The sequence below is a fragment of the Xiphophorus hellerii genome, chromosome 2 (genome assembly GCF_003331165.1).
Source record: "Xiphophorus hellerii strain 12219 chromosome 2, Xiphophorus_hellerii-4.1, whole genome shotgun sequence".
NCBI classification, from domain to species: domain Eukaryota; kingdom Metazoa; phylum Chordata; class Actinopteri; order Cyprinodontiformes; family Poeciliidae; genus Xiphophorus; species Xiphophorus hellerii.
This window is the reverse complement of record NC_045673.1, coordinates 5,304,342-5,317,848: the sequence shown is the minus strand read 5'-3', so window position 1 is coordinate 5,317,848 and position 13,507 is coordinate 5,304,342. Positions and strand designations below refer to the sequence as shown.

The 13,507-nt window shown below is 38.3% G+C and overlaps 2 protein-coding genes and 1 pseudogene across 2 annotated transcripts in view; 1 reads left to right on the top strand and 2 right to left on the bottom strand.

Moving 5' to 3' along the window:
* Positions 1-327: 327 nt before the first annotated feature.
* LOC116731594 (GTPase IMAP family member 4-like) lies at positions 328-5,274 on the bottom strand (annotated as a pseudogene).
* On the top strand, positions 4,684-6,519 carry LOC116710430 (basic proline-rich protein-like). The gene is made up of 3 exons (XM_032549454.1): positions 4,684-4,754; positions 4,843-5,077; positions 5,236-6,519. The coding sequence occupies exons 1-3, from the start codon at positions 4,684-4,686 to the stop codon at positions 6,037-6,039; spliced, it is 1,110 nt and encodes a 369-aa protein (XP_032405345.1). The 3' UTR covers positions 6,040-6,519.
* A 6,435-nt stretch (positions 6,520-12,954) lies between these two features.
* The window catches only part of LOC116710420 (GTPase IMAP family member 7-like), an 80,819-nt gene continuing 80,266 nt past the window's right edge, over positions 12,955-13,507 (bottom strand). Inside the window, exon 4 of the mRNA XM_032549443.1 lies at positions 12,955-13,476. Coding sequence (XP_032405334.1) covers positions 13,090-13,476 — 387 coding nt within the window. The 3' untranslated portion in view covers positions 12,955-13,089. The remainder of the gene's footprint in view (positions 13,477-13,507) is intronic.

Sequence of the window (13,507 nt, the reverse complement as noted above, 5' to 3'; positions counted from 1 at the left end):
AAACTTCCGGTAGCTTTTTTTAACTGTTTTCTAAAAATAGTGTATATAAATAATTGAAATGAATGAATGAATGAATGAATGAATGAATGAATGAATGAATGAATGAATGAATGAATGAACTGGTGAGGTTCACATCCCAAATAAAGGCAGTTATAGAGAACCGGCTGGGTGATGGAAAAACATTGAACATAAAAGGAAAACAGAGATCAGGGAAATACCAACATCTATATTTTATTCTATTTTATTCTATTCTAGTGTAAAACGTTTGCTTTTATATTTGTACTTCTTTAAAAAACTGGTTAAAAGAACTTACCAAACAGAATTGAATAAAGTGTTTAAATATTTATTATGAACACAAAGTAAAGAACATGCCATATACTCCAAATCACTTTGTAGATATTAGTTAATAAAAATCATCTTTTGAATTTATTGTTGACAACAAACTAAAATAAATAAATGAACAATGAAACAAATTTATTCTCTTAGATTAAATATGCAGATCACAAACCAAGACAATGTTAATCATTGTCTTTAAATCACAAATCACATGTTGTAGTTTAATGTTAAAGGTTATATTAAAAGTGTTTAATCAGTTATGTATTTAATAATTACTATTCACTAACAGCTTACAAGCCCATTCACTATCATTGTGGTTACTTGCAACTATTTCTAATCGGATGATTATCACTGAGTTACGCATCCATCTTCTCTCACTGCTGTGACTGTACTCACAACATCTGCCACTCCAACAGCAGGCTTCAACAATAGCTTCAGCCGCTGCTGCAGCTATAGCTTCAGCAGTGGCTGCAACAGCGGCCTCGGCTGCAGCTTCAGCAGCAGCTTCAGCAGCAGCTGCAACTGCAGCAGCTCGCTCAACAGCTCGAATAAACGAGTTGTTTCTCTCTGCTGTCTCTCTATTTACTCCAGCCTGAGAAATCTCACGACTAATGGCTCTTTGGGCTTCTCTGAACATATCGTTTGTGTAGCACCTGCCTCCATTTCTCTGAACCATATTGTCAATCTTCCCCACCAGCTCATTAACTTGATTCCTGTTCTCTTTGTTGTTAAAAACATGAAAACCTCCTTTACATTTGCTGAGAAAATCATTGAAAGATGGGTTGAAATACACAGCTCTTTCTACTGAGACTCCATCTCTCTCCATTTCATCTCCATGACTGAACAAGGCCATGGTATATTTAGCTGCTCCATCTCCAAACATCCTCTTGATCATTTTCACCATCTCTTTGTCTTCTCTTGAGAAACGTTTTGGCTCGATCACAATCAGGAACACATGAGGACCAGGAGCGCACAGTGAGACACATCTAGTCAGCTGTGTCTTCATCTCCTCAGCTGTCAGTTTGGTGTGAAACAGACCCGGAGTATCGATCACTGCCAATCTACGGCCATCAGGCAGGGGATGTCTTTTCTTCTCGCACCCCACTGTATTCTTGCCAACTTCAAAATGATTAGCGTTCACAATGATGTTTCCCACAGAGCTTTTGCCAGTTCCAGTTTTGCCAATGAGCAAAATGGTAACGTCTTCTGGATCTTCAACTGGAAGAAGAAAAAAAAAGATCACAAATAATGTTTGAAACTGAAAATTAAATGTTTATTTGAAAGAAAAGTTTTGTAAAATCATACTATACTGTTGCAATCACATTTGTTGAAGAATTGTTGACACTGTAATATGTCAAATATATATATATATATAGGTTTAATTTTGAAGTATTAAACGTTGAAGAAACTATCTTGGCCTCTTTATTTGTCTAACTCTATCTTGATTTCCCTTTTCTTGCACAATAATTCCTTGTGTGTGTTGCTTTTGCAGTAGTTACACCACACTTTCTGTAGACATCTTATCGCTTTGTGTCCTTTTATCTCGTTAACATGTTTATTTTTTTTTACCTTAGTGAAACCTCTGCTATGCCTTGCATTTGTTTTCGGTACAGTGTCAGTAGATTCTCCTGCTTTCACTCTCTATATGTCAGGATAGGTGGCGCCAAATGCAGCCTTTAAGATGTTTTAAATGTTACTTTACATGCATGTTTCAATATCAGACCCAAACCGTAGCAGAAAATCACTTTGAAGTAAATTTGATCAGAGGCAACTCAAAAAATACTAGGCTGCATTAGCTACAAATAAAATCTGTATGACAATATTTTTTATGGTTATATTTTGAAGATTAAATAATACAAATAAATCAAATAGATTTGGTCTCACCTGTTTTCTGATCACATTTCTTCTTCTTAGCCTCTCCCACGTCCACCCGTGAACCTAAAAGGGACGAACAGATAGGAAAAAGATAAATGATGATCAAATTACTTTGATCTTTATTTAACCATTTTCCTTAATGAATACATTGTTTGTAATATTTTAAAAAATAGCCAGGACTTTAGTTGGAAGACAAATCGTGTGCTCTTCTTACCAGTCACAACAAGATCATATATTCAAACTGTTTTATATTCATTTAGAAAAAAAAACAATACAAAAGTGATCAAAACTTTTTCATTGTTAGGATCCCTGGATGTTTGGTTGGGTTTGTTTATTTCTGTGGGTTTTTTGTTCCTGTTTTATTTAGATCAGTTATGTTTTTGTTTCACTTTACTTCAGTCCTTTATTGGTCATTTTAGTTTCATTGTTACTTTGTTTCCTTTTTTTTAGACCAGTCTTGTTCCTGTTTTCTTCAGTTCTTCGGTTCTTGCCAGTTTATTTATTTATTCTGTGTCCCATATTTTTATATTTATTGATATGTTTATTTATTCCATTCGGTTATTTTACCTGCCTTTGAGAGTTGATATTGTTTACATTTCTTTATGCACAATGACATTAAAAGGAATTCTGATGCTGTTATGTTTATTCCAGGTAGTTTTTCTTTGTCACTCTAGTTTTATTATGTTTATTTAATTAAATTATTCTGTAGTATTTTATTTTCTGCTCCCTAGTTCGCCATTTTTCTCTCTCTCCCTCCTTCTCCCTCCACTCACCTCTGTTAGCTCATCAGCCGTTTTGTTCCACATTCAAACTCCCTCATATTTAAGCAGTTTATTATCAGTTACTCCTCGCCGGCTTGTCTTGTCAACTCCCATCGCGTTCCCGTACTTCTCCTTACCTGCTTCATTTCTCCTGTCTGGCTGTGTTTTGGATTATCTTTTGTTTCTTTCTGGGTTCCTGCATTTTTGTAGGTCTTATCTGCACTGTTTTCATTAAATGTTCAACTCAATCCTATGTTTCCTGCCTGCTGCATTTAAATCCTCAACTACAAAAACATGGCAATCATGATTTAAAAAAAAACAACAACTAAGTGGATCAGAAGTTTAAAGGTTTTCTAACTCACCTTTTGTTTTGGACATGTTCCTTACAACAGGTTAAGGTGTGTCGATGTAGAGCCGTCGCTGATGAACAGCTCCAGTCTTGTCTCTGTTCCTATATAACAACCCGACCCAGATCCCCTCCCATGGTATATTCCAACACAAGAAAAACTTTTATCTGAAACAGAAACCTAGTATACAAGTAACTTTCTGTTTGTACACAGAAACCGGTTTCTGTGTGCTACACCAATAGGTTTAGCACACAGAAACTCATACAGATACGTGTGTGTGGGGGTGTGTGTGCGTGTGTGTATAGCATTGGAGTCTGTACATAGACTACAAGGTCAATAATAACATGAAGTTTAACTTTGAAAGTAAAAGTTGAGGCTCCGTACTCCTCTTTCTTGGAATTTCGAGCGGGGACTCCGCCGTCCCTCACGGATTTTTGTGTAATTCTATGGTACCTGTTATTTAAACAACATTTTTTTCATCTTTAACTAGGTGAACCTCCGCTCTGCACAAATTTCAGGAAAATATCTGTAGCATTTCCAAAAAAAATATTTCATACACTACACTCAATTTATTTAAGGTGGATATTACCAACTTGAAAACAAGCAGCGTAAGGTTTGATACTAGATGAGTCTCTGGTTCACAGACAAATCTGGTGGTTCAGAGCTTCCTTATTTGAATGGGTGGGACCAGGTGCAAAGAGAGCTGGATCAGTCTCACGCACAGACAAGAGAATTTGATAATCAAATTTCTTCAGTCATGGACTCTGGATGAAATTAAATTGACCGCCATTAAGAATTTAAACAACATTTTTTTCATCTTTAACTAGGTGAAAGAAATGTTCGCTAGTTACAAAGTATCTATGCGAATTGACTGAAGGAACTTATTTATTATTTATTTACAGGAATAGGTGTGTCTCGTTCCCTGATTACCTCCTGTGTATTTAGTGTCACCTGTGTCTCTGCGTCTCCGTCGGGTTCTCATCTTGTATCTGTCGTTTGTCTAATGTTTTCTCAGTCCGTCGTAAGCCGTCCATTCGTGTACCAGTCGCTACCTGTGTTGAGCCCTTGTCTACCGCTCAGCAGAGCTGCCTGGGTTTTGGACTTTGGAGTATTTTTGTGCCATATTTTCATGATTAAACAACATCATTAATTTTCACCTGGGTCTACAGCGTCTTGCCTCACCACCTACACCCGCAATTTCTGACAAAAGGACCAGACGCAAGGAACTACAATGAGGTATGCTAAAATTAATAACATCATGGACCCAGATGGCTTGAAGGATCTTACATCAACTATCAAGGACTATGTGAAGGCTATGGCCAAATCCTACTCTGTCTGCAGACGGGCTCGGTTTCGCCACGCGCATGGTTCTGATGTCAGAATACTGGATTCCTCGCCTTCCGTACCTGGGGTTGGTATGGAAGCAGGAGGCAGAGTGGGAACGCCAGACAGCTCTAGCCGTTTAGCTAGTGACCCTCTGCCTCCCAAGCCGGACATCCCATTCTTCCGCTCCACCACCCCAGCTCCTGTGTCTCCGGAGCCGGCGCCACTTCTGGCTCCAGCTCCTGCAGCCGCAACACCTCCAGTCATCGCCACAGCGGTCTCTCCGCCCTCACCGCCACTACAGTCTCCCCCACTCCAGCCACACTTCCAGCCACACCTCTAGCTGCTTCAGCAGACTTTGCTCCTCTCGCCGCCGCTGCAGCCTCTCCGCCTGCAGCTGCCACTTTCTCCGTGTCTCCAGCCACCGTCCCCATGGTAATGGGATTCAAGGCGGCCAAGCTGGCTCCTGGCCTATAGGCGGCACGGTTGGTGGTGTGGTCCACCCGAGTTAGTGGGTTAACTGCCCCAGTTAGTGGGTACATCCCTTATGTCCCTCCAGAACCCTCTCCCAGTATTCCCTCGTCGCCCCCTAGTGGTCCCAGTGTTCCCTCCAAGTCCCTGCCCCCGGTGCTCCCTCCGAGTCCCTGCCCCCTGGTGCTCCCTCCGAGTCCCTGCCCCTCGTGGTCCCTCAGTCTCGCCCTCCTGGTGCTCCCTCCGAGTCTCCGCCCCCTGGTGCTCTGTCCGAGTCTCCGCCCCCTGGTGCTCCCTCCGAGTCTCCGCCCCCTAGTGGTCCCTCAGAGTCTCCGCCCCCTGGTGCTCCGTCCGAGTCTCCGCCCCCTGGTGCTCCCTCCGAGGCTCCCCCTCCTGGTGCTCCCTGCGATTCTCCCCCTCCTGGTGCTCCCTCCGAGTCTCCGCCCCCTAGTACACCCTCCGAGTCTCCGCCCCCTGGTGCTCCCTCCGAGTCTCCGCCTCCTGGTGCTCCCTCCGAGTCTCCGCCCCCTGGTGCTCCGTCCGAGTCTCCGCCTCCGGGTGCTCCCTCCGAGTCTCCGCCTCCTGGTGCTCCCTCCGAGTCTCCGCCCCCTGGTGCTCCCTCCGAGTCTCCTACTGCTCCCTCGTCGCCTCCCGGTGTTCCTAGAGCTCCTGTGGCCCGGCATCTGTGCCGCCGGACCTGCCTCCGGTGGTCCTGTACCTGCACCACCAACGCCTGCTGGACCCTCCCCAAGGGGTCCGCTTCCTGCGCCGACGTCGTCCGCCACACCTGCCTCCAAGGGCCCAGCCTCTCCTCCGCCTCCCACGACGGTCCGCCTCCTGCTCCTCTGCCCACCCTGGTTGGGCTGTGTTTTTGGTCCAAACAAAAACACAGTTTTTGTTGTTTGCTGGTCCAAACAACAAAATAAAATAAAAATGGATTCTGCTTTTTAGCTATTCAAAAAACACAAATTTTAACATGCAGAAAAATTATTTTCTATTAAAAGAGGTGGAAAGTTTATTGAATTATTCAAGTTCAGATGTGCTAGAAGACAAAAGCTAACCTGCCTAAAAATCATAAATAATTTAAGAAAATAACTCATCTGAAATTTCTTTTCAATAATACAAAATTAGAATATACAAGACCCACTTACTAAGGAATAGTTAGAAATATATAGTAACAAGTCCAAGTAAAGTTGATACAGTAAATAATATTTTCAAATATTTTCAGAGCGAAATTATAAATTTACTTAATTTGTGATTTGCGGTCACATTTAGAGACTAAATTAAATAAAGTCAAGATAGAGAAAATAATTGTTGGTAATTAGGTTTTGCATTTACAAATGTTAAAAGTTAAACACTATCAAAATTCAGGCAGAAAAAAAATTGTTTAACTGAGAAAAACTGGAATAAAAGAAATGAATCTTTAGCACCATTAAAAAAAAGATCAAACATATAAAATGTATAAAATAAATCAACACATAAAATGATAGTCATTGAAACATTTTAGAAACATCCAAAGAGAACCAGGAAGGAGTTTATATATTTATACAAACTTACCTTTTCCTCTGGATGTGTTGCAGGTGGAAGTAGGTTAATGTAGAGCCGCTGTTGATGCGTTACTGATGAATATTTTGACTCCCGTCTCGGTACTTATATAATCGCCTGACCCGTGATCCCCTCCCATGATATGTACAACATATGAAGAAAACTTTTGTTGGAGGTCTGTCATCAAATATAGGGTGTTTTAATCCACAGAAACCTGCTGGTCCCTGTTTACACACTGTACAAGGACATATTTCATAATAAAGATTTAAATAAAAGGTTAATTAAAATAATTTCAGGGGAAAGATGTTGGTTTAAATGACCAAGAGTCGGTTAGTCAAAGTCAACAACACTTTTCTATCTTTCAGAAGACAAGAACTCGATATCTCTACCAAAGATCCTTATTTAACCACTGAAATCAATAAAAAGTAGTTACAGTGATGCAGGTTCTGTATCAGGCTCACTGGTGAATATTTTCCTGCTCTGATCACTGAAGCTGCTTCTGTCTGCTGGAGAACCTGGAGGTAAATTGGTGCTTGAGCTCAATCAGGTGGTTCTTTCAGAATATCAAAGGAAAAAACATCTGATACTGCTGTATCTGTGTTGATAATCATCTGAGACGTACAACTTGTTGTATAACCCATATAATGTATATAATGTATTGTTTTGTTTGCGTGTTTTTTATTTTAGAGATTTTTTTTAAATTTTAGGTCATTCACTCTGTATCTTCTGGCAGGAGAACAATAAATGAAAATCAGCCTTTGTTGTAATTGGGTGTGTTTATATTTGTGTTGCTCAAGCTGTGTATCAGTACGCAGTGTCCCTGTTCAGATGTTGAAATAAACACAACAAAACTAGTTTAAAATCACATCAGATTTAAAGGTATTTATGTGAAGAAAAAGAAGAGTGAAAGAAGTCATATGCGTGCAGTTCTCTGATCATATATACTGTTGATGACACAAATGTACTTAATCTGATAACCAAACATGCAGATAGGATCAAAGTCTGAACTGGTAACATTGAAGGAAAACTGAGGATGAAACGTATAAAGGAGAAAACAGAAAACCTGACTGACTGACTGAGGAACAAACAGGAAAGATTTGATCATCTAAATGTCTCAAATGTTTCCAGACTTTTCGTTTTGTGATCCAAACTGTCCTAAACTCTTTTAAATCTACATATTCATGTAGTGATGTTTAAAGTTGTTGGTTTTAGTCTTTTTTGTTACCACAGAAAGTTTTGAAAGGTGTTATATGGAGCTGGAACAATTAAACGTATTAATTGTGATGAATAAATTATCGAAATAATCATCAACTAATTTAGTAATCAATTAATCGCTACAAACTCTAAAAAGGCTATTTGCTAAATACCAACATATTCATAGCAGATATGAAGCCAAAACTGTACAAAAACTATTTACATTTTGGATTCAAAATATAAAAAACCTTGGTCTGTAAATATGTTCTCCTCAAGTGGCATTTTTAGCTTCACCTGGCGAAGTTATGAAAATAAAATCTCCCACAAATCACATTTTGATATCCAGTTATTAGTTCATTTAAAAAAATAATCGACACATCGGCTCTAAACTATGTTAAGGTTAAATCAAGCAGAAAGAACTGAACGTTTCACAAGGTGATTTTAGCTGCAGATGCATCTTGTGCAGCAAATGATGAAGCGTTCACTGTAGAAATACTGTTATTGCATTTTAAGCAAAAAAAAAGAAAAAAATTTCTTTATTTATATCTTTTATTGTGCTTTAACGTTGTATAAAATAAGAATTAAGTGGTTAAATAAAACCTTTGCATAATGAGCCAATTTGTTTCTGATTAATTGAAATAATCATCAGTGCAGCCCTAGTGCCGTATCACTGAACTCTTTATTTAATTTACTCTAAAGAGATATGAAGTTTCTCAGGGTTTCTGAAGGACTTGCAAAGTTTTTGGATATTCACTGGACAACATCAGCATCAATTATATTTTCACAAAATTATTGGATGCTTTACAAAACTCCAATTTAACTCAAACTAAAACTCAACTCCGTTTTCTGCTGGTAGAAAAAGACTCAATATTTCAGGAGAATTACAGAAAGGTTTCAGTGAAACATGACTGAAAGCAGCAGCTGCAGATAAACAGGAAGTTGGTCTTTTGTGTTTATATGAATAAATGAAACTCTGTATGTTGTGTGACTAGAGGAAACTTAACAGCAGCTGATGCAGCTCTGTAATTCAGAGAATATCCTTTATTTACATTTTGTGAAGAAGGAAGTTGCTCTCAGTGTTTTCAGCTCAGCTTCATTGTAAGAAAATGTTGGATTGAAAGTGGATTCTCTCTATTCAGGCCTCCTATCGTGACTTTGAATGTTTTCCTGCTCCAGCTTAGTGTGTGGTCCTGCATCACAGGAATGGCTGCAGCAGAGATTAATAAGCTGATGTGCTACGACAAGATGGAGGCAACATGACAGGCTTAGGAAATATCAGCTTCACTATCAGCTCCACCATCTGAGCTTGTTGTGTCTGTTTGGTATCAGAACTGATCTTCTTCTTTCATTCTTCTCAGCAGGCAGTTTTGTTTTGTATGAACATTATGGAGTTTCCTTTATTCAGAAGTTAACTAAGGCCATTGTTTCTGCTGATGTTCAGCTTTCTGATGCAAACTCAGATAATTGTGGAAGAATGTTTTACAGATGGTCATGTCCTCCTTCATGTCTGTGGTTGTTTTCCTGTACGTCTCTGTGATGGACCGATGACCTTTGACCCAATGGCTGACGGAGACTCGTACAAATATGACCAAGAAGAATCCAATCAGTTGAGTCGTCTAAAATGATGCCTTGAAGACATAAGAACCTGGATGATTTAATTTTCTACTTTAAGATTCAGACAAGACAAACGGCGGCCATCTTTGAACCACAAAATCTGATGAAGAAACTTATTCAGTCATTCGTGGTATTAAAATGGCCACCAATAAAATTTAAACAACATTCGTCTCAACTTTCGGTCACTCATTATTTACTAAATAGTTATGAGAATTTTCTTCTTTATTTACAGGAATGGCTGTAAATTTATTTAATATGCTTCTATTTCTAGATTGATCTGGAAATTGGGCCTGTTTTTCTTGTAAATATGACATTTGTGGTTAATTTGAACAATATAAATATACTTTAATCAAATTGTAAATATGCTTAGACGTCCCGTTGGAAAATCTGACTGGATGGTTGAACAGCACCACCTGCCGACCCCGCCGTGCCATTGCATTTAAAAAATACAACTTGGAGACACTTGTCATCTCTTAAAACGCAAACAAAATAGTCAATACAATAATAATATAACAGTCAATATTCATAAAACCTTCCAAGATTTTGGATTAAATCTACTTTCAGTATGGAGGACTAAAACTGACATAAAAAGAAATAAAAGCATAAATACATATTTAGTTTTTCCTTGTAAAGTTTGTTTTGGTCTGTGGCCTGTAAAGATGGCAACGAGCAACTGCGCGAGACGTAAACGTTGCACAACGTCTTTTCCAAAGCTCTATTGGCCAATAGAGGAGCTGGACATAGAAGGCAGCTCTCCTCATTAACATAAAGATGCACACAGAGAAGCAGAAAAAGGACAAGAAAAAGGAGAGGAGGCAATGACAAAAGAAGGCTTGTAAAAGGAAAAGACAAAACAAAATATCTACTTTTCTTGACAAAAACGCATGTTTAGGGGAAATGAAAAAGAAAATATATACATTTTTTGACCGAAACTCGTGTAAGGACAAGGAAAAACTAAATATATATTTATGCTTTTATTTCTTATTATGTCAGTTTTGGTCCTCCATATCCATGATCTAACAGAAGAAACTGGGACATTACTGATTTGTGTTACTTCCTTGTGTTGTTACAGCTGTAATAAAGCTTTGAAATGATTTTTTTTAGCACTTTACCACCATTTGGTATTTCCTCTGGGTCTGTTGGTTCTAACAAAAACTTAAAGTGGAGGAAAAAATAGTCGTGTTTATTTAAACCAATTCCTAGAAGAAATGAGGACATATCTCTTCAGAAGAGCTTTTTGTAAATTTAGACTCAGACAGGACGATGTCCTCTATGATCAGTAAACAACATTTAAAATTAGTTTCCTTAGTGTGAAATGTGTCCATCTGTAAGAACATTGTTCAGAGATCAGGTCGTCCACACAGTTTTCCAGATGGATGGAGTTTCTTGATGACTGAAGTCCTGATGAGAAAACATGAACATCTGGATCATGAATGAGGATTTTGGATTCTGCATCAGAGTGCTGAACATCAGCAGACACAGTGACCTTTATTAAGGTTTGGACAAAGAAACTTCATGTTCATACAGATGACTGTCTGCTGCAAAGAATGAAGGGATTAAATCAGTTCTGATTCCTCTGTATCCTGGTCTCCCATTATGACTGAATGTTTTCCTACATAACAAGCTGAAGTCCTGCTGGATCGTTGACTTGACCAGTCGATTATTCCAGCAGCAGGACCCTGGAAGCTGCAGCAGTTTCTGAAACTTTCTTTTTCTGTGAAAAGAAGCTAAATGAATATTTGTTTGAGTTCATTGCTGCTGTTAACTCTGAATTTCAGAGTGAGAGGAATCAGCTGTTGCCAAGTGATGGCAATAGCTCTAAAACTCCACAAGGTGGCGATGTTTGCAACGATGAGAGAACAATGTTTGGTCTCTGTTTTGGCGTGTTTGTCTGTTTACTTGTCTCTTTTGGTTGTGTTTTTCTCTTGGCTCTTTAGTGTCTTGTCCATCAATAAGATAAGGACAGGATAGTAAGACATGGAGGATTCTTTCCCTCCCTTCACCATCCAATGGTGTCACCACATAAACTGGACTGTCTTGCCCATCTTCTTTCTAGTTTTGTTTTTCCAGTAAGCACTGTATTTTTCCAGGTCCTCCTCTTTTAGATAAGTTTTGAACAAGAACGTGGTCTCTAACTCTGAATTTCAGAGTGAGAGGAATCAGCTGTTGCCAGTGATGGCAATAGCTCTAAAACTCCACAAGGTGGCGATGTTGGCAACCTTTTGAGGTGGACCTTCTCAGTGTAGTAGAAACAGTTGAACTGATTTCAGATAAAACAACTGCTGATTAAAATCACATTACCCCTTTCTATCCAAATTTAAATTTTAGAACCAAGCAGCTTCATCAATAGGAAGCAAAGCTGAACATTTAAACATTGAGGCAGCAGCACATGAGTTATCCAGATAAAGTCATCCTGGCTGGATAAACTGTGATCAGAAATTGAGATTTTAAACAATAATAATCACAAACTGTATTTGATTGTCAAGACTTTAAAAAGAATTACTTTCCAAAGGTTTTAAATGATGTGTGTAGCATGTTTTAGTAATTTAATTTTCAAAACTTTATTTCAGGTTAGAAAGCTAATTTAAGATTTCACTACAAAACTTAGAGTATATTTGTGATTTCTATTCGTACAGGATGTTTCTATGACAACAACAATAAATATAAATGTATTTGAATTCAATACATTAACTGTGTGTTGTTTATCAGTACAATTGTACAACAAAATAAGTAAATAGATTACTGATGTAGCCTATTTATTAATGGGTCGCTCTTATTTATGTAATAATTTAGGAACTAGTGGCTTTTTTTGAAATTACCAGATAGGAAATCGAGTCACGAAAGTGGAAAATATGTTGCAAATGTGAGAATTTTGGGAATCAAACCCAGTTCAGTGTGTTGAGGATTTTAGTCTCTGTATTTTAATCATCTGCTCTACATTTACACCATTTTATGACATTCATGTGTCCATCCTCTCAGCTCACCCTGTCATTTTCACGTTTTATGAAAAATTAACAGTTTATGTTCACAAGTTATTTAAACCTTTGTGTGAATCCTTTACAATCAAATGAACCCCAACTAGAATTGCTTGAAAATTTGACCTGATGTTTTTGTTGATTTGATTTAGAAAAGTGCAATTCTCACAGATTTAATAAAGCAACAGAGTCTTCCATAATTTAATTATGTTTGTTTTTTTTAAAATTTCGGTACCAGTTAAACCAGCAGGTAATGATTGTTATTATTACTCACCAGACTAGAAATAAATATTTACTTTAAGAGAAATCAGAATAAATCAGCAGCTTAAGATAAAGTATTGCTAAAGTAACTCCATTTGTTTCTACCCTCATTGATGGCTCACAGGTTCTTTACACTACAAGTTATATTTAGATTTATTCACTATATTATTCAGACTGTTGACAGTTTTACATGTGACTGAAATAAACAGGAATCAAAGAACTTGGTAATAAAGACATAAAGGTTTTTCCTTCCTCATCTCAGACACAGATGCTGAAATATTTATTAAATAATTAATTACATGATAAAATATTTTATTACTGATACATATTTTGTTATTCATGACAATCAGGGTTTAATAAGCTGTGGCCAAAGTATCAAACACATCATCACTGTATAACACATTCTCCCATCCTTTTCACTGCTGCTAAAGCTTCAAGCATTGCTCCAACAGGAAATCCAACAGCAGCTCCAACACCAGCTCCAATGGCAGCTCCTATCGGTCCCCTGATAGCTCCTGCAATAGCTCCAATACCTGCTCCACAAACACCTCCAACAACACCTCCTGCAGCAGCAGCCTCCAGGACACCATGGATAATTAAGTTTTCTCTCTCTGCCTGTCTTCTTGCATCTTGACACTGTCGTTCCATTTCTTCTTGCTTGGCTCTTTCTGCCTCTCTGAACATTTCATTGGTGTAGAAACTTCCTCCATTTCTCTGAACCATTCTTTGGATCTTCTGCAGCAATCCCCTGACTTGACCAGGATCCTCAACATTGTCAAAAACATGATATTTATCTTCAAATTTC